General features: G+C 46.0%; 1 protein-coding gene across 1 annotated transcript in view; it reads left to right on the top strand.

The window, feature by feature from the left end:
* The first annotated feature begins 5,668 nt into the window (after positions 1-5,668).
* Positions 5,669-24,247, top strand: part of DNTT (DNA nucleotidylexotransferase) — a 32,862-nt gene continuing 14,283 nt past the window's right edge. Inside the window, exons 1-5 of the mRNA XM_062214697.1 lie at positions 5,669-5,871; positions 19,781-19,955; positions 20,935-21,063; positions 22,628-22,798; positions 23,686-23,757. Coding sequence (XP_062070681.1) covers positions 5,669-5,871; positions 19,781-19,955; positions 20,935-21,063; positions 22,628-22,798; positions 23,686-23,757 — 750 coding nt within the window. The remainder of the gene's footprint in view (positions 5,872-19,780; positions 19,956-20,934; positions 21,064-22,627; positions 22,799-23,685; positions 23,758-24,247) is intronic.

Here is a 24,247-nt window from a genome sequence, read left to right as displayed (position 1 = left end):
ATGAAACTGCCCCCATGAAAACCACTAGAGAATGAGATAGTCTACAGGCTCTTTTCAACCCATGAAGGCCAAATAACTTTCAAGTCGGGTTTGATTTTACGATCTTGATTATGATCCTATTCCTTTCTAATTCATCCTCTAGGTGATTATGAGGTTCTCTTTTAAAACTTGTTGGTGATTTACCTCCTTGGCCTAGCATGTTTATACCCACTCTCCATTCACACTGCTTTTCTTCTCTTCCAGGTCTTTGCTGAAATGTCACCTCCTCAGGAAAACTTCTCAGGTTAACTCAGCTCAAACTGCTACCCGGCTCCGTCCCCACGCATCCTAAGCATTGTATTTATCTCCAGAGCACCTTTGACCACCTAGCTTACTCTGGTTTATCCAATAATCATGTATGCCACCTGTTTCCTTCTAATATAATGTAAATCCCATGTGGGCAGGGATGGTCTGTTTCACTTGCCCTGTAATCTTACTGCTTAGAGCCATACCTGTGAGATGGAAGACCCACAATGAACACCTGTTGATGACTGAGCGGCGGCCTGTTCCAGCCTTCATCAGTTCCGTCCTGGCTATCTGTATAGCATCCCAGCTGGAGTGGCAGCATCAGGTCTCCGGGCTCCAAGGCTCCTTTCCAGACCTTCTTGCACAGCACTACCAGCCTCATCTCCTGTGGTGATGTGTTGGCTCTGCCACTGTCCTTCTAGAAACTCTCATGGCTCCTGGTGCTCTCCCAGGTCTGGTGCCAATGTCACTTTGCTGTCTCCTGTGACCTACCTTCACCTTTCTGCCCACTTTTCCAGGACCCTGAAAGTCCCCATCCTCCATGAGGGCGACCCTTCCCCTCCCTCTGCTGACCTAACAGAGCAGAAGCAGGGCAAGTTGGCTATCCCTCAGGGTGTTCCAAACAGTGAGTGTGAGGATAAATGCTAAAGCATGCCACAAAGCCTAACACCTTTCTAGAGCATGTCATCAATAGCATCATGTCATCGACTTCGCAATTAAATTATACATGTCCCGAAGCTCGAAGCTAAACAATCAAGTCATACTCTCCAGGTTACCAGGAAGAAAGCTGTGCGAGTGACTCAGGAGGTATGTGTGTGCCAGCCAGCACCAGCTAACAAGCACCGATGGTTAAATGTTCTAGAACAGTGCAAGCCAGCTGTTAAACATTTATGCACACCCCACCAGCTATCCAACCCCATGCTTATTTCTCAGACTGTTCCTAATCCAGAGGGGATGGAGATGTGCTGGTCACTGCACAAACACTATCAGGTAAGACAAAGAGAGCTGGAGGGGTCTGGGGACAGAGGTGAAGGAGCAGTTTTGGGGGTGAGGGTGGGTGGTTCTGTTGTAGGCATTTTGAATACGATTCCCCAGCAGGATGTAATGGGGCCACTGCACCAGAGAGAGCAACAGGCTATAAAGTCCTGGAAGACATGGAGTACAGGTAGGGCTGTGGGGCCTCCCACACCCCAGTATGTAGAGGCTGACATGCTCCCTCCCTATAACCAATGGTCCAGAGCACAGCCAGTCACCCAGGGCCTGCTACCTCACTTTAGGCTCTGTTCCCATTCTCTTTGGCTGTCTTAATCTACATCTTGCTATCTCCTAATTGCTTCTCTCCTCTCGCCCTCTCCAATTCACCCTCTTCATTACTTCCTGATGAATTTTCCGAAGGCATCATTTGATCATGTTCTGACTTTGTTCAGTCACTTTCCACAGCTTTCGATTATTTGCAAATAAAATCCCAGCTCTCTCTTGGGGCTGGCATTGTGGCTCAGTGGGTTAAACTGCCACCTGCAATGCTAGCATCCCATATTGGAGCAACGGTTCAAGTCCCAGCTGCTTGGCTTCTACACCAGTTTCCTGTTAATGCACCTAGGAACGCAACAGAAAATGGCCCAAGTACCTGACACCCATATGGGAGACCCAGGTGAGGTTCTGGGCTCCTGATTTCAGTCTGGACTACCCCTGGCTGTTACAGCCATTTGGGGAATAAACCAGCAGATGGAAGAGCTCTCTTTCTCTCTCTCTCTATATATATATCTCCCTCTCCACCTTTCTGTGTCACTCTACCTTTCAAATAAGTAAAATAAATCTCCAAAAAAATTTTTTTCCAAGCTCTGCTAATCAAACTTTCCCTTAAGGCAAATATCTGAACCTGAACTTCTTATGCCTGATACCATTTGTACACAGCTGGCATTTAATAACTGCTTTTGAATAGAGACTAGAAATCACGAAGCAGCTGCTGTGTCCATCAGCTCCCACGTCCTGGTTATCCTTTCTCACCATACAGGTGGAGGAGGAACCCCAAGTTATAGCCAAGCCATTGAGTTATCTACTGAGCAAGACACCCAGGATACACAGCTACTGATTGCTTCTCAAAGGCAACTTTTTGTCACTCGAGAAACCCTGCAAGTTTCCCTGACGGAGCAGCTCTAATCTCCTAAAGACATTCGCTGCCGACATCGAAACACAGCTGCTCAGGCGACACAGGAAGCTGGTGCTCAGTAAAAACCAAAGCAAAACAAGCCCCTGCCCGCACGCTGGAACATGGCAGAGTCCCCAGATCTACAGCTTGAATGAGGAGTTGAAACACGGGATTCGATATTAAAAAATAAATAAATAAAGCTGCAGGAAACAGAAGTTTTCTCTCTCAAACGGACTTCTTCCATAAAGAACAATAACAAGACTCCCAGGTACAAAAATAATGCTTGTGCATGGGAAGAGGCCCCCTTCTTCACTGCACCCTCCTCCCCCTCTCGTTCCCCCATAGAGCCTCTAAGAATGATCACATGGATAGCGACCATGGCTCCAAATGGGGGGAACCAGCAGTCCACTAAGAAACACTGCAACTGCACAGGCTCTGAGAGCAGTGGCTGCTAAGAAGCAGGGCTGCCCTTCGTCTCCTCGCAGCTGTTATCCCCTTCCCTGGGCAGGAACACTGGTCACATTGGCCGGCACACAAGGGTGGCAGGTTGAAGGCAAGGATGGAACCCAGCACCCACAGAGGGTCAGGTGGGGAAAGTGTGATGTCGTCTTATTCATCACTTACAATGCTGTGAAAGCAGCCCTACGATTGCCGTTTTATACACATTGTCCAAGCCTGCACACCTGGCACATGCCAGGCAGCTCAGGCTTGTGTCACTCCAGAGCCATCAATATCCTCAATTCAGCAGGGTGCTGTACGTGTTCCACAAAACAAACCAAAAAAATGCACACAACTGGCCTTTGTATAGAGTTTCATAATTCTCAAGGCACTTCATGAGTGTGACTAAATTTAATTCCTGAAATTGGCAATGAGACTTCAGAGTTCTCAGGCCCTTTTTAAGGTGAGGCTGAAGAGTTTCCCTTTTCCCTTTACCAAGCCAAGACAATGGCTTCACCTCTCTTAAGTGTAGTCCCAGCGTGGGTCATAGGATGCCATAGGAAAGGACCCTCAGCAGCATAAAAGGGGACTTAGAAGCCACAGACTCTGCCCTTTAGAGTCACCTTCAGTAAGTTGTCTAAGCCGGGTGGGAGAACGAGACCCTTGCTTTGCTCGACACAGGAGTCCTACTCCCGAGTCTCGCCTGGCAGTAAGATATGGCTTTTCCATGGAATACAGAGGTGCTGGTCCACTGGCCCTGTGCATGTGGTAGTTACCAGGAAACATATTCAACTGCTGTTGAGCTTATTTGGAGCAACCGTTCTGCTTTAATTACAAAGCTTTTCACTAAGGCTGCACACTGTCAACTCAAGGGAATTTTTTTTTAATGATTTGTTTCCTTGGCTACAAAGATAATTCATTCCTATTGTATAACACTTGTAAAAGACAGAAAAGCACAAAGACAAACACAGAACTTGTGTACAAACCCAACAACCTGAGAGCCTTGATTATAATGTTAGCCTTGCTGTACATCTTTCTGATCTTGTCAAAACTGGTGTCATGTAGAAACTGCTATTGTGTAAACTGATTTTATAAGTAGTAGACTATGAACATTTAATCTCATTATTTAAAATACAACATAATTTGGGTGGTCACATGGTGTCTGTCATACTTTATAGTGCCTTGTTATTAGACTTCCAAGTGGGTTCTGGGCCTTTCCTGTACAGGTGATGTTGTAATGAACACCATGGTACTTCTATTCCTACATATTTCTCCTCCCCTAAACAATGCACATGTTGGGTCAGGGGGTTTGGACATCTTAAAGATCGCCCCATACTCTTGTCAACTTTCCCTTTACAGAGTCAGATGCCTGACTCTCTCGACACTTCAGCAAGTCCTTGTCCAACAGCTGTTTAACACTCTCCTTGCCGGAAATACACCACCATACAAAGCTGCTCTCTATAATCTTGGATAGTTACACAAGGGTTCTTCAAAAAGCTCATAGAAAATGAAATGGAAAGATTACTTTGATGCAAAATTTTTTAAATCCATGAACAGATTTTCATAATACATCTTTTAATTAATTTTTGAAGACCCCACCCCCATAGTAACTAAAAAGTTCTTCTGCAGGGAGCTGAAATCTAGTAATCTCTAACAACCACCGGAATATTTCTACCTTTGTTTTCCTAAGCAACACAGAGAGCTTCGCAGATGCTTCAAGGTAGTTGTCACATCTCTCTCCCCCTGGTTTTGTGATGGGATGTTCATGTGTTTTTGGAGGTGGTGAAAGTCTCAAAGCATATGGCAGAGTGGTGAGCAGAGCTCGGACTTGTTATTGGAGAATACTCCTTGGTGGTTAAGAGCACAGGTTTTAAAAGCAGACAAATCTGAGTTTGAATCTTAGCTCAGTCACTTCCTAGGCTGGACCGTTTATTAGCTCTGTAACCTTGAACACGTTGTTTAGACAGATGCTGATGGCAGCATCTGCTTGCTGGTGCTAATTTAAGGATTCAGTAGGCTAAAGCTTGTAGATGCTTGCCTTGGTTACAGAGTAGATCTTCAGAAAATAGATCTATAAAGTGTGTTGAAGAAAAACATAAGCTCAATTTTGCAATTGAATGATGAAAATATCACTTATGGCAAAGATACTCATCTGAAGATCATGCCACCCCCGAAGATCTATTTTAGGGCTATGTAACAGACTACTCTCAGGACAATCTTAGTCCACTGAACTAAAACTAAGCCCAAGTCTTTGGGCTCTGTACCCACGTGGGAGACCTGGATGGAGTTCCAGGCTCCTGGCTTCAGCCTGGCTCAGCCCTGGCTTTTGAGGTCATTTGAGGAGTGAACCAGAGGATGGAAGACCTCTCCCTCTCTAATTCTGCCTTTAAAATAAATAAATAAATATTTTTAAAAGGGGGGTGGGAAATCAATAAATAAACACAAGAGGGGGCCTCAACTTATTTGTAAATAAATAAATGACATGACAACCATGCTGCTTCCCTACCTTCTTCACAAGGTTATTCTGAGGAGCTGAGGAAACCCCACATACAAAACAAAAGTTAATTTACTGCTCTCATTAGGATCTCCATATTGGACAAAAGAACTGAACAGACATCAAAATTCCCCATGGCCTTGGGCAGGAAGCTGTGGCTGGGGCAGTGCTCATGGGGGCTTGCCTGGCCTCATAGCCCGCGTGGGTGACATCAAAGCCCTCGCTGCAGGAGGGCGCAGGCCCCCCTCACTTCTGGAGACACCGCCGGATGGCACAGCCAGAGCCAGCTGCAGCCTCTGCCCATGGATCCCCTACAAACAGTGCATTTGGAGCCTCGGAAGAAGAGATCCCGGCAGATGGGTGCCTTGAGGACCTCCATGCCTCAAGACGTCAAATTTCGAGATCTGGTCCTCTTCATTTTGGAGAAGAAAATGGGAACTACCCGCAGAGCGTTCCTCATGGAGCTGGCCCGCAGGAAAGGGTTCAGGGTTGAAAATGAGCTCAGGTAGGACACTGCCCATTCCACCTTGCATAGAAGGAAGGCCTCTGTGAGCAGCTTCTCTGAAACCCCAGAAACCTGTGTGCTTCCTCCATGTACAGAGTAGGTGATGTTCCCACTGGGGGCCATGTGCACAGTCAGAGAACAGATCTGAACCCATCATGTAGGGAAATGACTGGGGACTGAATACAACTAAATTGAAATTAGCTGGCACCAAATGATAAGGTAAAGACATTCTTCTTACTATTATTATTATTATTATTATTATTCATTTTTACTATTATTATTATTTTGCCTTTCACTATTATGAGATAAGGAGTTATCTAGGGATGATAAAATGTAATGCTGAAACCACTCAACTTCATTTTTCACCAAATTGAGCAAAATACCACTGAGTTCAATCAGAAGATGTCAGCTTTTTGAGGTGGAAAGAATGATTTGGTGGTTTGGCTCTTTCTCTAAATATCTGGTTGTGCTGAGGGGACCAGAGTCTGTGTTGGGCTAGGGTGAGTGAGCAGTCAGCTCATCACAGGCACTCCAGTGTGGCCCTGATCTTATTGCTCCAGGGAGCGGTATGAGGCGGATTCAGAGAGAGATGCTGGTTCAGGTGACCGATCTGTGCAGGGGCGGCTGGCGCCGTGGCAGAGTGATGCAGTGAGGGCCCAGGCCAGGAGGCGATGGAAGTCACCACTGAACCACTTGGACTAGTTCATCACAAATCTACTCCCCTTAAACAGTAGTTATCTGGGTTGTTTTCCTAACATCTAGGTAAACTCTTCACTAGTATCAAATAGATGAAGAGAAAGCAAAACAAAATCCAGAAACAAATGGGCTATGAACAGAGCTGTCGGGGGCTTGCAATGGAGAAATGAGATTCATGCAATGGGCTGTCAACCGTGTGAGGGAGAGAGCCGTGACAGGCTCCTCCAGGAAACCAAAGGCACTCAATGGGAAAAGACAGTTTGCTTTAAAGATACAACTGACTAACATCTTCTGCTGAAAACAAAATCAGCTTTAAAGTGCTGGAGAGACTTATTTCAAAAGTCAAGAATCAGACATGTTCATTTCCACGGTATAATTCATAGTGACTTTTTTTGTTTTCTAAATTCCCCTACTCATGGGAAACCAGGAGTTTCCTATGGTCTTTTACATCTTATTTCTCTTTACATGGTTTCCTTTTTCCCCTTCATGTCTCATTTTTTGGTTCCTCTTCATAAGATCCTGTGGCTATCCTCAATCTTATTTCTTAACATCCTTTCCATAAAATACTAGATTGCATCTAATGGTTAAGTCTGCCTAATCATGCAGATTTACATGATATGATAGCATCAAGGAGGAAAAAGCTTACATAGGTAAAGAGGTAAAAAAAAATTTTTTTAAAGCCAAAGAGATAAAAATCTTAGCAAATATGCAACTGTTTTTTGTGGTCAGAGGGTGTGACAAAGGCCTGGCAGGAAGGTGACCGCCAGACCACTTACACGGAACGCTCTGCGGATGTCCAGGCTTCCAGCAGAGGCTCACTGACTTAGTTAGAGACTCAGCAACCAGCACGCACACAGTGGCTAAGGCAGGTCCTTCGGGAGATGATGGGAGGCAAGTTTCTTTGTTGGCAGAGAGAGGAAGAGGCAGCTCTGTGCCCCAGGTGCTCCTGCCACGGGCCAAGGCCAGCTGCTCAGGCAACAGAGGAAACTGGGGCAAGGCGATCAAACTGCTGCTGTGCTTGCGATGGTGGCAGGGTCCCCAGACTGGCCACGCAGAAGGCACATTAAACACAAGGGCGCTCTACAGCACAACAACAAACCACAGGAAGCACAAGTCCCAGCTCTCAAACAGAATTTCTGCACATGGATAGACAGACTTTAATTGGAAACAAAAGTAAAAATCATTGTAGGGGAAAATCTCTAGATTAGAAATCTAGAAACCTTAAATCCTGGTGCTGACCCTCCCCAGTCATGCAGTAAGAGGCAAAGGCTTTCTTCCCTGGCCTGAGTTCCCTGACAAACGGTCTGCTCCGTCTGACGTGATCACCAAATGAGATGAGGGATGCCAATGTGCCTCGAGAAATTAGAACAGCTACGCAAAGGGAATCACCCTCTTGTTAACCAGCTAGACTACTGGCTTTTACAGGAAAATCCCAAAGTGAGGCTTCTCTCTCCATGATATGATCAGGTAGAATAGAAACAAGCAAAGCACAGACAGGAAGGAGAGCCATCAAAATGCTATGAGCAGTTATTTAGGAAGGGCGATATTTGGTAGGGAAAGATTATGGAGTTTTTATTTTGTTTTCCACTTTTTTTTTTTACAATAAGCCTATGTTTTAAAGTGAAAAAAGCAATGTATTTTTAAAATTTATATATTATTTTACTTTATGTATCTAAAAGGGAGAGAGAGAGATCTCCTACCTGCTGGTTTATCTCCAAATGCCTGCAACAGCCAGGGCTGGGCCAGGCTGAAACCAGGAACTGGGAACTCACTCTGGACCTTTCACAGAGATGACAGGAACCCAACCACTGGAGCCATCACGTGCTGCCTCCCAGGGTGCTCCTCGGCAAGAAGCTGGAATCAAGAGTCAGAAGTGGACCAGGAACTCAGGTGTCCCTTTATGGGATGAGAGCATCCCAAGTGATGGCTCAACCACTGCACCAAATGCCTGCCCAGAAAGGTGGTTTTTAAAAGAAAGGATGCTTCTCATCAAAAAGAGAGCTATATCTTAGTGGAGATGAGATTCAGAAAGAGGAGCTAAGAAAAAGAAAAAAAAAAAGGAAAGAAAAAATGCTCTGAAATAGGCAGCAATTTCCACCATTCCTAGGATACTCTTTGGCTGCCAAGAAGATTAAATTTGAGAAAACAAATGATTCCTGCTTTAACCTGGGCCTAAACACAGGTGAACCTCAATAGACTGATTGAACTCTCCGGAGCTTTTCTATTCTCTCCAGCATATGTGCACCATATCTGGGTCAGGCTTCACTAACATTTATGTTAATGAAAAGATACACACATGCTTCCTAGTTCCTGTGCTGTAAGGTGCTGGGTCTTAAACCATGAATTAGGGAAATGGTAAATCCCTTGAGGCATTTTTGCACATTTATGAAAGGGATATTCCATGGCTGACATCCTAAATTGTAGAGTAGCTTCACAATTTTTGACTACCTAGGACAAGTTAGACAAGGAGCAGAATCCCCTGCTTGCCACGTTCTTATTTCATCTGGGTTCCAACACACTGAGCTATTTTGAAGCTGTATTCAATCATCAACCCTCTTCCATAAGGATATTAGCTAAGCTTCCTCTCCGTGTCTTGACCCAAATCACTGATGTTGAGTAAGAAAGAGCTGTAGCCAGGAAGGATGGCTCTACTGGCACCCGGCTGTTCAACACTTATTAAGTCCATTGGTCAAGCAGAGGGAAAGCTGCCACATGAGATTGTCATCTTGCCTAGACCCCCATGCTTTATGTACAATGGTGTCCCTGGGAGGCATGAATACATGACACAGTATGAGAGTGTCACCAACAAAGAATTTGGTTAGCAACCACTCTACAGTACAAGGGAGCTCCACAAGGTTCATGGAGAATGTATATTAATAAAAAATGCATGGACTTAAAAATTTTAACATCAAAATAAATAGATCTTTTAATGCTATTTTTAATATAATTTATTTACTATTATTAAAGATTTATTTATTTATTTCAAAGTCAGAGCTGCACAGAGAGAGAAGAAGAGGCAGAGAGAGAGAGAGAGGTCCTCCATCTGCTGGTTCACTCCCCAATTGGCCACAACGGCTGAGCTGTGCTGATCCAGAGCCAGGAGCCTCCTCCGGGTCTCCCATGTGGGTGCAGGGGCCCAAGGACTTGAACCATCCTCTACTGCTTTCCCAGGCCATAGCAGAGAGCCGGATTGGAAGTGGAGCAGACAGGATTTGAACCAGCACCCATACGGGATGCCAGCACTACAGGCAGCAGCTTTATCCGCTACGCCACAGTGCCAGCCCCTAATTTTCACTTTCAACAATGTGTATATTATTTGAGAAACCAGGAGACAGAGGCAGAAAGAGAGAGAGAGCTTCCATCTATTGGTTCACTCCCCAAATGTCTGCAACGGTCTGCCAGCAAACGCTGAAAGCCAGGAAGTCAATCCAGGTCTCCTGTAGGGGTGACAGGGACCAAGCTGTTAGAATCATCAGTGCTGCCTCCCACGGGCTGCATTAGCAGGAGGCTGGCATCAGGGGCCAGAGCACAGACTTGATCCCAAGCACTCTGAATTGGTACACACACGTCTTTGTCTTAATCACTAGGCCAAACCCCTACCTTAATTCTAGTTTTCACAAGCTTTTTGCAGTTCCCTGGTATTGGTGAGGTTCTGAATACACAAAATAACAGAAGACACCAGTCCCCCAAGCACGGAGTTCTCAATCAGAAAGGGAAGCCAGCAATTGTACCTTTGTTGTTACCAAGAATTAAAAAAAGAAGAAGAATACCATGGATTCCAATATGCATTGGTCTCCCTTTTTATTAAAAAAAAATAGCAATCTACCTCCCTACCCCTTTATTTTCAATTTCTTGTGTTATTTTGGACCCCCCTCTAGAGCAGTTCTTTCAGAAAGCTGCAATTATAAACCCTTTCTCTGCCACTGTGAGATGTAAACCTTCTAACTGGCCAGGAGCTGAGAGCCTTGTCTTTGAAATGCAAACGTTCAAGGCCATGACTCTCACTTCCAGTCTGCGGGAAGGTGCAGGCACTGGCGGACACCTTGCTCTGACATGCACCATGGAAGTGTGCTTCTCCTTCAGATGAGCTCCAGTTAACAAACCCAGGTGGCCAAGGCAGCTGAGACCAACGTGCCTGATCTCCCTCAGCATTTACCCCAGCACATCCCGGCCTGGGAAGTCTCCTGCCTGTTATTCCCACAAAGCTGAGCTCAGTGCACTTGGGGCCCTCTTTGCTACAGCAGTGGTCGCTGCTGAACACAATCTGTCCTTACCTCTGTAACTCGGCTTTGCTTATCTCTGACAAGGTTCTAGCACTTCAAATCTGTAGTTTCTGAAATCAAAATAGCTAGAGTCCTTGTTTGCAAAACACACAGAATGCCAGATGTCACCTGCCACAGAAACAAGACGAGGTGGAACTGGCTCATCTCCAGGCCCCTTCCAGGTTCACTGTCCAAACACAACTTTACTGGTTTTTCTTCTATCTTTTTTCATTGTTTCCCCCCTGCCTACCTTGAATGCCTTCACCCCAGGCAGCTCCAAGATCTAAGACCCCTGAAAGCCCCCTATCTGCCAGAGGAGAGGACTTCTTCCTGGAAAGCTGCTGGGATTGCCGGCCTGGGGTGGCTCCCAGCCCTTCTGCTGGGTCACCCCTCCCTAACTCCAGAGTGCCCTGTGTAGTCTCATGTGTGGACCTCACCTGCAGACTGTAGACAATTCTCTTAAACATGGTAGGTTTTCAGAAATACTCAGAGAATGATTTTACCATCCTAAGTGACTTGTGTTTACCAAGATTTTATTTTTATAAATTCAAGAGCATGGAAGGTACTCTGTAGTCATGCTCTGGTTCAAGTTATTTCCTATATCAAAATGTGTAAACTTTAGTGAAAATTTTCATAATCCCATTTAAAATAAAATCAAGCAAGATCTTCCAGGTCACAGGTACAGTAGGACCAGAGTGGAAGCCTGTCTTTATTGGTGCTGGTATGAGTGTGGGATAAAACCAAATAGAACTGCTTCCATTTTTCTGGTTCAAGGATTCTGAAATGCATCAGTTGCTAGGGGAAACTGATAGTTTGTTTTTTTTTTTTTTTAACTGTAAACAGCCTAGGTTAACTGTTAATGACTAAGTCATTGCTTACAAAATAAATTCAACATCAGATTGGAACAATCAGGAATAAGCACTTCTGGGGAACAAAGCAGGTGACCATCCAGGAAGCCTGAGACAGTCACACTGGGGGTGGGCAGGTGGGGAAGCTGCATCCCAGGCAACAAAGGATGGCTGCTGCTTTCTTCATGGAGGAATCTGCTCATTACACTGGGAGAGACAGGAGCAGCTATGGAAGGAAAGGCAGAAGGGGCAGGCATTTAGCTTTGCAGTTAACACACAGCTTAAGATAGCTGTGTCTAGCACTGGAGTGCCAAGGTTCAATCCTCAGCTCCAGTTCGTGATTCCAGCTTCCTGCCAGTGAGGACCAGGTACACAGCAGGTGACGGCTCAAGTGACTGGGTTCCTGCCACCACTGTGGGAGACCTAAATGAGGTTCCCAGCACCTGGCTCCAACTGAGCCTAGTGCTGGCTGTTGTGGGCATTTGTGGAGTGAACAAGTGGATAGGAGCTCCCTCTGTCTCTCATTCATTTTACCTCTCTCTCATTCATTTTACCTCTCTCTCTCTCTCTCTCTCTGCCTCCAAAACTGAAAAAAAAAAAAAAAAAAAAAAAAAAGGAAAGGCAGGAAGAGCATCAGAATTATCTAAGAAAAATAATTTCAGACCTGAGACCATATCCCAAGGCCTATTAGGCATTAGAGTACCTCTTCACAATTCTTGTGGTATGTTTTATGTTTTATCATATGTATTATTATATACTTAATTTGTTTTGTTTTAAATTGAAACATGACAATTATATATATTTATGTATACAATGGGTAAAGATCAACTCAGGGTAATTAGCATTTCCATCTCCTTACATGTGTATTATTTCTTTGTGTGTGAAGCCCTTGAATCCCTCTAGTTCTTTATAAAACATACAATAAGTTGTTGTAAATTTATCACATCTATCATCACCCTACCATACTGTAGAATACTAGAATTTATGGCCATGATCTAATTCTATTTTAGTATCATTATCCAACCTCCCTCTACTTGCCTTTCCTTAATTGCTTCTTTTAATTGTCCCTAACTGGAATCATTAAAAATATTTAGTCTTATCCTAGGGAATAAGATGCATAAAAATCATGGCCTGATATGCATAATTTAAAAATAAGGTATAAATATGTACAGGCTTTTAGGTGCTCAGCTGTGTACCGCCTAACAGTATCTCATGCACCTGCAGAGGTCAATGGAAAACACTGCTGTAACTCAGCCCAAAGGCCAGCATGGGAATCAAGTCTAGGCTGGGAAGTTCCAGGGAGAAGCTTTCTCCACAATGCACATGCTCACTATGGAGTTCTTGGGCTGGGGGGTGGTTTTAAAATAGGATTGGTCCCATGAGGAGGCAGAGACTGTGGATCCCTTGCATCTGGGAAGGATGGTGTCTGCTTCAACCAATGTGGGGACAGCAGAAGTGACACTGTGTGACTTTTGAGGCTGGGTCCAAAGGGGCAGGTAGCTTCTGTGTGTTCCAGGAACACTTACCCTGGCACCCCAGAAGTCTGGATTCTCTTTAGAGAGAACATGTAAGTGTGCTTGGGCTGATAGCTATACTGAACCCAGCCTTCCCGCCATCCTCACCAAGGTGAGAATGAGGAACCACATGGAGTATCAGTACCCCTGTGGCACCATTCAGTCCCAGAGGATCACCCAGCCAAGACAGCATGAATTATTAACCAAAAAAATTGTGAGATACTATGTAAAACAGTACATAGATAACTATGTAACAAAGTCATTGCCTTTCTAAGCCATTACATTTTGAAATCATCAGCAATGCACCAATAGATAACCAGAACAGAGCAATTGTATCAGAATCACCAATGGAACTTGTCAAAATGCATATTCCTAGGCCCCAAGTGAGACCCAGGGAACCTGGAATCTGAATGTTTACCTAGTTTCCTGAGTGTCCCTGGTGGTATGAGAGACATTCCTTTAGAGTTATTGATTCATTCATTCTCTAATTCATTCTCTAACCTCTGTTGAGCATTACAATGAGTGGGGCTTATGCCGGCCACCAGACATGCTTATAACCAGAGGCAAATGCTGCTTCAGAATTGTTATAATTGGCTCAAAGCCTTCTAGATTTAGTCCAAGACATTAATAATTGGTCACAGTTGAGAAATTAGCTGCAGTGAAAGAACTAAATCCTCTGATGTTTCACGAACAGCTACCTCAGCAGCACCTTGGGGCCTTTGGAGAGTTCAGGGACAGCTAGGAGAGCGAGCCAGGGACAACCTCAGCCCCTATCCCAGATTTATTTGCCCTTGAATGTGACATTCATGTGGCTTTTTCTCCCTAAGTAGAAAAATGACAATAGCTAGTTCATGGTAGAGAATGGGAAGCTACAGGAAAGTATTTCAAACAAGCAAAACCTCCTCAATCTAGAACTGCGTTAAAAAGTTTCTGGGGTCAGGCACACCTGGGTCTGAATCCTGGCTTCATGGGAGCTCTCCAAGCTCAGATCTTTCCTCTGAAGTCTTATTGCTCACCTCATGAGGGAGTCATGAGGACTAAGCTGGAATCTGTACTTGTATGTGTATGTGAGTGCATGTGTGCACGTGTGTATCTGTGAGTGCATGTGTGCACGTGTGTGTGTGTGGTTATCACACTTGCTAAAGGCCTGGAGGATTTCCTTCCAGTCTTTTTCCTGCTGAATACACCGATGTTTTATTGTGTGGTTTTACAGCAGCCCTCCCCAGCCTCCCGCCCCTGGGAGTTCCCAGTATCGGTGTCGCTGTCAGAGACAAGGCTATATCCAGAGGAATCCAAGGTGAAGGGACAGTGGTGACAGAGCTGGGTGGTGAGGTGGATGGGGGAGGGGCCTGAATTTGGAATATGAGCCCCATCTTAACACACTCATCTCCCTCAGAGCTTTAGGCAAAACCTACAGCCCCAAGGGCCTGATAGCCTCGTGTGGCTTCTACTTCTGGGGTGTAGCTATGGCAACTGTCCTTTCAGGTTTTCTAGGTCAGTTCTACATGTTGTGCAGTCTTATTATAGCGCATATGATATTGGGCATAAAACTGCAGAATGTGAAGGCTACGTGGCAGCAGCAGGGCTGACATGTCTAACGGTGCTAATAGCAAGTGGCTGTTCCATTTATGTTTCAGCCCTTTGGAGGTTTGCTCATCGGTATGATCCCCATCCAGACCTTCTTCCTGCTGCAAAAAGAGGGCACAGAATAAGCACAAAGTCACAGATGTGAACTCACAGAAGGTCAAGCACACAGGCTCCGGAATAAAACAGACCTAGAAGCAATACCCCACGCCATCAGTCAGAGCTGGGCGGGGGTGGGGGTTAACATCTTCAAGGCGCTCCTTTCTTATTAAAGAAAGAAAACACACAACACACACAGAAAGAGGAGAGAGAAAAAGAGACATGATCGCATCCCCTGGCCACTTCCCAAATGCCTGCAATGGCTGGGACTGAGCTAGGCTGAAACCAGGAGCTGGAAGCAGGGAACTCAATCCAGGTCTCCCATGCGTGAGGCAGGAACCCAGTCGCAGGAGCCATCACTGCTGCCTCCTGGGGTCTGCATTAGCAGGAAGCTGGAGTCAGCAACCAGAGCCAGGAACCAAACCCAGGTACTCAAATGTGGGACCTGGACATTTTAATCGGCATCTTAACCACTAGGCTAAGCACCCTTCTCATTTTTAGATGGGGGTGATAATACCTGCTTCAAAGTGTTATTGATAATTAAATGAGGTAATCTATGAAATGTGCCCACTGTACTATCACACAGCCATATTCCCATACTATCAGTGTTTTTTTAGTAGAGTGTACAGAGCACAGAGCTAACCACTGCACCACCAAACACAGGACACGGCAGGGAGGTACTGTCAGCAGCACACACCAGAGGCAGCAGGTCTCCTGGTAACACGGCTGGTCAGGCTCAGAACTGAAAGTGCATGAGCATGGTCAGAGATTGAGCCGTCTGCAGGGACCAAGGATATCCCTGGCTCAGCTGAACTCGGCCAATATAAGAAGAGGGCAAATACAGACTGTGCCAGAAAAGGAGCTTATTCTCTAAATAGCTTAAGTAATTTGTGGTGCAGGACTAGCTTCCAAAAAAAAAAAAAAAAGTTGGTACAGATTAAGGCTTCCATTAAAATACAAAATCACACAATAAAACTACCGTGTCTATGTCAAAAGGCAATTAAAGGGGCTGAACAGCAGGTTAAACTGCTGCTTGCAATGCTGGCATCCCACATCAGAGTGCTGGTTTGAATCCTGATAACCCAGCTTCTAGTCCAGCTCCCTGCTAATGGATCTGGGAACACAGTGGATGATGGGCCACATACTTGGGCCCCTGCCATCCATCTGGGAGACCAGAATGGAGTTGCTGGTTCCTGGCTTTGTCCTGGCTTAGACCTAGCTGTTGTAGCCATATGGGGAGTGAACCAATGGATTCAAGATAGGTTGATCTCTCTTCTCTGCACTCTGCCTTTCAAATCAATGTATAAATATATATTTTTTAAAATTACAACTTTTTTTTTTTTTGACAGGCAGAGTGGACAGTGAGAGAGAGAGAGACAGAAAGGTCTTCCTTTGCCGTTGGTTCACCCTCCAATGGCCGCTGCGGCCGGTGCATTGTACTGATCCGAAGCCAGAAGCCAGGTGCTTCTCCTGGTCTCCCATGCGGGTGCAGGGCCCAAACACTTGGGCCATCCTCCACTGCCTTCCCGGGCCACAGCAGAGAGCTGGCCTGGAAGAGGGGCAGCTGGGACAGAATCCAACGCCCTGACCGGGACTAGAACCCAGTGTGCCGGCGCTGCAGGCGGAAGATTAGCCTAGTGAGTCACGGCGCCGGCCAAAATTACAACTTTCTAAATGCTGACTTACAGTTTCTGGATTTACCTTGTTAAGAGCCAGTGACTAGCAATACTGAACTCACTGTAGCACTACTTTAAGAACTCCTGTTCAATTGATTGTTTTTGTGTGTGCCTATTGTGGTCACCGCCGTTGTGTTTGCTAATTGTTTACTGAGCAGTTTAAATCAGTCACCCTTCAGGTGATGTGCAGCCTTGCCATCCACAAGTTCACTCATATTAACCAAGAAACACCCATGGTTCCCATCCAACAGTGTCAGCTCAGACACGCCCGCACTGTGCCAGGACTCCTAGGAAAGTACGCAGTGAGGGTACAGACAATGAGGGGCCTGAATTTGAAAGTGGGACCCCAGTACTCCCCTTCAGCATACTCTTTTCCCTCTGAGGTTTAGGCCAAACCCTATGTATAATCATAATAATATCACAAATGTTATCATAAAATATTTTCCTCCAAAGGGCAGAAATATAGATGAAATAACACTTCCTTTCTAAGCCTGTTAATCCTTCTGTTGTCTTCCCGAAGTCTCAGCATAAAGAATCTCTCAAGAAGTCTGTCACGAATAATTTTGAGAGTTACAGTGCAGGGACCTAGAATAGGGAAGCCATCACTCATATCACTCATTTTCCCCCCACATTGGTAAAATGTTGTTTGATCAGACCCGACTTCACACATCCTGTCCCCTACATGGCACCAGTGCTCACTTCTCCCCAGCTATGACTTCAGATTCCAACTGTCAACTGGATATTTTTGCTTGGACCCCCTGCCATCTTCCAAATGCAGCATGCCCAAAATAAACCACAATTTATTCCCCTGCCCCCTCCCTCAAAGAGACCTGGCTTCCTAAATCCCTATTTGCACCCAAGGCACTTGGCTCTGCTGTAGACAACCTGGAGTAGCATTAGACTCCCAGGCCCACTTCTCTCTCACAGGGGAGCTGGAGCCAGATGCCCGTCCCAGTTCTCCTGGGCAGGCAGGGCTACAGCAACCAGACTGGGTTAAACACCTCTCACACTTGGTCCACTGTTTCATTCTCTTAAGGAACCACCCATCTCCTTCCCTCCAACTCTGTGTGTACCAGATTAGTTTCTTAAAATCTACTGTTGTGTTTTCAATCTTCTGCTCACAAACACCTTTACTGACTCCAGAAAAGAAGATGTAACATCCTCAACCAAGGTTGAAGACTCTCTCTGACATGGTTTTCCCGACTCAGTGTGCCTGCAACCGCTTCCCATTGCCAAGTCTCCTCTCCAGCGTAGGCGTTCTTCTCCCCGAGCTCCAAATCTTTTCAGCCAGGAGGACCCAGAGTTTTGCCTTCCAGGTACCTTATTCCTGCCCATCCACCAAAACTAAGCACAAATCTCAGCTCTGCCACAAAGCCACACACCTCGCCCAACCCACACCCAGCTCTTTGCTTCTCTGAACACCACTTGTGGATCCCATCCACGTTCCACATCTTAGCACAGCTCACACCATTAGCTGTCTTTACCACACGCGACACTAGTGTCCAGACACTTTCCTTTTCTTCTTTGTCCCCACACCTCTCGCACCACCAGTGGAGCAGGGCACATCTGGTGGACTGAAGAGCCACAGAAGGCAGGAGCCCCTGGGGAGAAAGAGACGTCAAGGAAGAGAATAGGACAGGGAGAGAGGAGAATTTTTCTCTTGAATGCCTGGGGATGCTGTTGGCCCATGCTAGCGCTCAGATTTGTAGACTCTTTGAGCTGAATGGGCCTTAAAAATCTTTGGGTTCAGTTATGCGATGCTGACTGTGAAGACTGATTAAAAACTGGGAATGGCTGGCCCAGAGAAAACAGTCAGCAAGGACAGGCACCATGGACCAGCCACGGGCCGTCAGGGTCTCCCTCCACACCCTCTGCCCCTCAGCTTTCTCACTGTAAGCGTGAATGACGTAATGCTTCCCCGAGGAGCCACGTGAGTATTAAAGGAGACGACGTATGTTTAGTGCTCAGTGGTTGTTAGGGAAGACATCCCTGCCTCTCTTACATCACAGAGATGTGCTTTCAAACACGGAAAACAAAACTTCCCAAGGGCTGATTTCAACCTTCCGCATCTGGGCCTCCACATCTGTGGGCCCTGGATTCAACCTCCGGCCCTGGATTCGACCAGCCATGGGTCAAAAGTACCCAAAAAAATCATTGTGTCTGTGCTGAACACGATCAGACTTCTTTGTCTTGTCATTCTCAAAATAATATGGTGTTAACAACTATTTAGATAGCATTTACTTTGCATTAAGTATTACAAGCACCCAAGAGGTTATGCGAAGCATAACACAGGGAGATGTGCGTAGGTTCTATGCAAATTAGACCACTTCATATAAGGAAGTCGAGCATCTGCAGATGTTGGTATCTGCGGGGATCCTGGAACCAACCCCCCACAGATTCTGAGCGACAACCGTAACCGGTTGTGAGTGGGAGGTTGCTGAGGTCGGACTGTTTGTAATTCACATGGTAAAAACCTAATCACCAAGGTGATGGTAATAGGAAGCGGGGTCTTTGGGGAATGATTGGGACCTGAAGGCTCCACTAGGTGAATAGGATCAATGACCTTATCACAGAGGCCCCCGAGAGCTGTCTTCCCTCTCCACCACATGAGGACACATAGCAGGTGCCACTATGAGGAACGGGCCCTGATGCTGAATCTCCTAGAGCCTCAATCTTGAATTTCCCAGCCTCTAGATCTATGAATAATGCAGTCTTATTCATAAATTACCCAGTATTCTATGGTATAGCAGCCCAAATGGACTAAGTCAGATGTTAGAAGCCTATCTACATCTATAACGACCCCTATTTCTAATTGGGGTAGTGATGTAAAATGTATTTCTAACTGTGGGTCACAGTCAGACAAGTGTGCGAGCCCTTGGATTTAACTCTCCACAAATAAATGTGAAAGGGCAGAGGACCGAGCGCTACTACAGGAATGATCTCACTTCCCACCTTCTCCGGACCTTGGTTTGCCATTGCTGTCACAGTCCTGCTACTCTTTTCTTAATTTTAAGAAAATTAAGATTAATTTTCTGGTATGCAACACAGACCATTACTGCTTCAGAAAACAGAGAAGATTCCCCAGCCTGCAGATCTAAATTATCTGTGCCAACGAGCAGGGCTAGTGTGCGTCGTTCCCCAGCACACGGAATGCTCTGAAACCTCCAGGGAAGAGGAGCTTCTGACCTGGAAAGCCCTCTCAGCTGCTTGCTGTGTCTTGACTTTTGCAGCGATTCTGTCACCCACATTGTAGCAGAGAACAACTCGGGTTCCGATGTTCTGGAATGGCTTCAGGTACAGAAAGTTAAAGATAGCTCCCAGCTCGAACTCCTCGATGTCTCCTGGCTGATAGAATGCATGGGAGCAGGGAGACCCGTGGAGATGACAGGGAAGCACCAGCTTGTGGTAAGTATCACGGCTGTGGTTGTCCTCGCCTTTCGCTTGGTGGTTATGAACACGAGCTTTACAACCAGCAGCCCCGGGCTGCACCCCAGCTTCTCTGCTTGCTCCCTGTGTGGCCCTGCTGAGCTGCCGCTCCCTCCTCTGTTAACACGAGATGACAACAGTGCCTACATGATGGTCATGAAGGTCGGAATAACACACACGTAAAGAACTCAACACTGCACCTGCTACAGAGCAGACACTGAATAAATGGGAGTTGTTTTTATAAGCATGACTACACACAGCTTTTTAAAAAAGATGTAAGTCCTAATATTTCGGCAGCCAGAAAACAGAGGGTATCTATTTTTCTCTAATTATAATTATTCAGAAAGAAAATAATAAAGTTAAGCTCTTAATTCCAAGTCCTTAATCAATAGTGCTAGAACTGTTGGGAAGGCGGCTTGGACCAGGATTCCACAAATTCACAAGAAAGAAAGATGATATTTAACTGGTGGCTCTTTCTCATTTTTTCTGATTTCAAAAATTATTCATGTTAATGATAGAAAACTGAAATATCAGAGATGTGCAGACACTAAATTTGGCCCTTCTTTAAGTTTTAAAATTTTATTCTCAAGGTGGACAGAGACCCGGAAACAAAGAGCTCCCACCCACTGGTTCACTCCCAAAAAACAATGGGCAGATTTGGGCTGGGCAGAAACCAGAGGCAGGGGACCCTGCACTTGAGCCATCAGCAGCTGCCTCTCAGGGTCTGCACTGGCAGGAAGTTGGAAGCAGGCGTCAGAGCTGGGAACAAAACCCAGGCACTGTGATGTGAGATGTGGACACCTTAACCATTCGGCCAGATGCCCACCCTGAGCCTTCTAGAATTTTATCTTCCTTCCAGAGACAGCTACCATCAAACTACCTCCAGTCTTTTCCTCTGTACATGTCCCCATTATTCCCATAATCGTTATTAAAAATGGGTGCTTCTGCATTTGTCCAGGTGAGACAAGACTGCTCAGCTAGTCCCAACCCAGGCTCCCAGGAGGCCCCAGCACTTGCTGTGCACAAGATCTCTGAGTACGCGTGTAAGAGAAGAACCACTTTGAACAACTGTAACCACATATTCACGGTAACCAACACCCACAGCCAAGGAAGGGCTTGCAGCCTCTTTGTACGGACCTTCACGTCAGTTATAAACTTTTCTGAAAATCTGGAGACGCTGCCCCCACACCTACCCATCCCTGCCTGATCTCTGGTCCTTCTTTCTGCCAGAAATGGGTCACCATCTTTCATGGAAATGGATAAATACTGTTACATTACATTCTTTTTTTTATTTTTATTTTTTTGACAGGCAGAGTGGACAGTGAGAGAGAGAGACAGAGAGAAAGGTCTTCCTTTTTTTGCCGTTGGTTCACCCTCCAATGGCCACCGTGGCCGGCATGCTGCGGCCGGCGCGCTGCGGCCGGCGTATCCCACTGATCTGAAGCCAGGAGTGACATGCTTCTCCTGGTCTCCCATGGGGTGCAGGGCCCAAGCACTTGGGCCATCCTCCACTGCCTTCCCGGGCCACAGCAGAGAGCTGGCCTGGAAGAGGGGCAACCGGGACAGAACTGGTGCCCCGACCGGGACTAGCACCTGGTGTGCTGGCGCCACCACAAGTTGGAGGATTAGCCTATTGAGCCGCGGTGCCGGCCACATTACATTCTATAGAGGCACTGGATTATCGTTTAAGAGGTATCATGAGTGGGCACACCACTAATCAAAGACAAATATTCTGAAAATCCAAGCACGGTGATTAGTCTAAAACATTAAGAGCAAACTACAAAAAGTAGCAATAGTGAATCAACAGCGCTGGCTGGGAAATCAAAAGACAGGGCTGCCCTGAATTCCAGCCTCTCTGATCGTAATGAGGCGTGGAGTCAAGCCCTCCCTGAGCACCAGTTTTCCTACCTGTGTAATAGGACACCCGCGGGGTCATTTCTAAAGCCGTACCCAGCTGTGAAGTGGGGTCACTGTGTTTCCAATGACCTGAGCAAGTACACAACTGCTAGTCCCCTAGCCTCGAGTCAGTGGCCAGCCGGAGTAAACTTGCAGTAGCACGGTCAGATGCGTGTCAGCTCCACGTGGGTGAGGAAGTGCAGGAAAGAGCAGTGCCTGGGCAAGCTGAGCCTGATGTCTCAGGCGGCAACTGCTTCCTCCTCCGCCAGCAATGCACACGTGCCCCATCTTAAACAACTCTGACGCGGGTCTATATGCCCTAGGAGCACACCCATTCATTCAACAAGCCTAGTTAAGTGTTGCCTGTGTTTTATGTGCAAGCCAAGAGATGAGAATGGCCACAGGCTGGTGGGGACCACAGCAGAGGAAAGGATCGTGCCGAGTCATGACTGGTAGGATGTGGTGAGCAACAGATCGAGTTTTTGGTTAAACCATTGCTGAGTGTCTAGTGGCAGAGAACTCAGAGTTCCCTCACAAGGCACTCTGAAGCCTGTATTTTCAGTTCAATTCCACTCCATCTCACAAGGGAAGTGCAAAAATATAGGGATCTAATTCTGGCCTTGAAGGACGTGGACAGGGGCAGGTGTTGTGCTAATAATTAAAGGAGAGCAAGACGCATTCACAAGTGGCTGCTGGCTCTGGGTCTCGGAAACAGACCCATAACTTACTTTGTTATTATTATTATTATTATTCAGGATGCCTTTGAGATTTTGGCTGAAAATTGTGAGTTCAGAGAAAATGAGGATTCTTACGTGACATTTATAAGAGCAGCTTCAGTCCTGAAATCTCTACCGTTCCCAATCGTCAGTATGAAGGACACAGAAGGAATTCCCTGCCTGGGGGACAAGGTGAAGGGCATCATAGAGGTAAGGGTGAAGTGGGATACGTTCCACCCCCTAATAGGCATATGGCGGGGGAGGGAGACAGCTAACAGAGTTTCTTGTCAATTACAAAGATGTGGTGTTCATGGTTTACTTTCCTTTATAATTACGTATGCATACATCTGTGTACCTGTTATGTGTCTCTCTTGACACACACATACATGTTGAGATAGATGCACATGTATGTATAATCCTAATCCCAATAGTATCCCAGCAGGAGCTACATGAAGCCAGCTAGTGGAGAAAGAGCTCTGGGCGCAGGGGAGCTATGACGTGCAGTGGTGCTGATTCTGCATCTCTCCCGTGTTCCAGGAAGAGAGCCAGGGTGGTGACGACTTATTTAATGACATTTAAGGCTCGGCAAGTTGGCTGTCTAGTAATAAGTTTCACTACTGTCAGGTGCAAAGCACATTACTGAAGGAAAGTAATCCCAGCTCTGGCAGGGGGAAGGTGGCCCTGAGCTAGATGGCCTATGGACTTGAACATGGACTGGCTTCTCAGTGGATGCAAATTAATTAATTAATTAATTCCAGCAAGTTGATGCCCATTGAAAAGAAAATAACCACAAATACATTTGTGTATTTAATAATAATAATAATTTGCACACATTTGTCGGTGAATGTTTGGTTTGGGATCCTGTAATTTAGGACCTATTTGTTCTGCATCGTGATCCCTCAGAATCATAAAGGAGTTTTTGATGTCAGATGAGCTAGGATTTTTGAGATTACAGGGAAACTTTTTTTCTGTATCAGCCAGAGAAACATAATGCATGTAACAGGTGCCAATTTCATGAGAAATCAGTGAATTGAGAGTCTCCGTCTGTGAGTGTCCAGCTTTGCTAACTTAAAATACTTTTTAAATCACCCATGCAGGAAATTATTGAAGAAGGAGAAAGTTCTGAAGTTAAAGCTGTGTTAAATGATGAACGATATCAATGCTTCAAAGTAAGTGATTTTATATGTGTTTTATTTAAAAAGTAGAATGACAGAGAGGGAGGAGAGAAAGATCCATCTCTTCTCCATTGGCTCACTCCCAAAATGGCCGCTATAGCCAGGGCCGAAGCCAGGAGCCAGGAACTCCATTCTGATCTCCCATGTGGGTGGCATGGGCTCACATAACTGGGCCATCTTCTGCTGCTTTCCCAAGTGCATTAGCAGGGAGCTGGTTGGGAAGCAGAGCAGTCAGATCTCAAACCAGCATTCCTATGGGATGCTGGTGTTGGAGGAAGTGGCTTAACCCAATGTACCACAACGCTGGCCCCAGGTGGAAGAAACTTCTGCTAGCCCTTTGGACTCAGAAATCATGCAAAGGTCTAAAATGTGACTGTGACCCACAGTCCAGGTATGGGGTGTAGATTGGGGTTTAAGTCCAGGCTCTGCTACTTGCCAGCTGGTGATGGTGAAGAACTTACATAGCCTACATGAGCATCCCTCT

The sequence above is a fragment of the Lepus europaeus genome, chromosome 17 (genome assembly GCF_033115175.1).
Source record: "Lepus europaeus isolate LE1 chromosome 17, mLepTim1.pri, whole genome shotgun sequence".
In the NCBI taxonomy this organism is placed as follows: domain Eukaryota; kingdom Metazoa; phylum Chordata; class Mammalia; order Lagomorpha; family Leporidae; genus Lepus; species Lepus europaeus.
The sequence above is the reverse complement of the archived record's forward strand: the minus strand, read 5'-3'. Positions and strand labels throughout refer to the sequence as shown.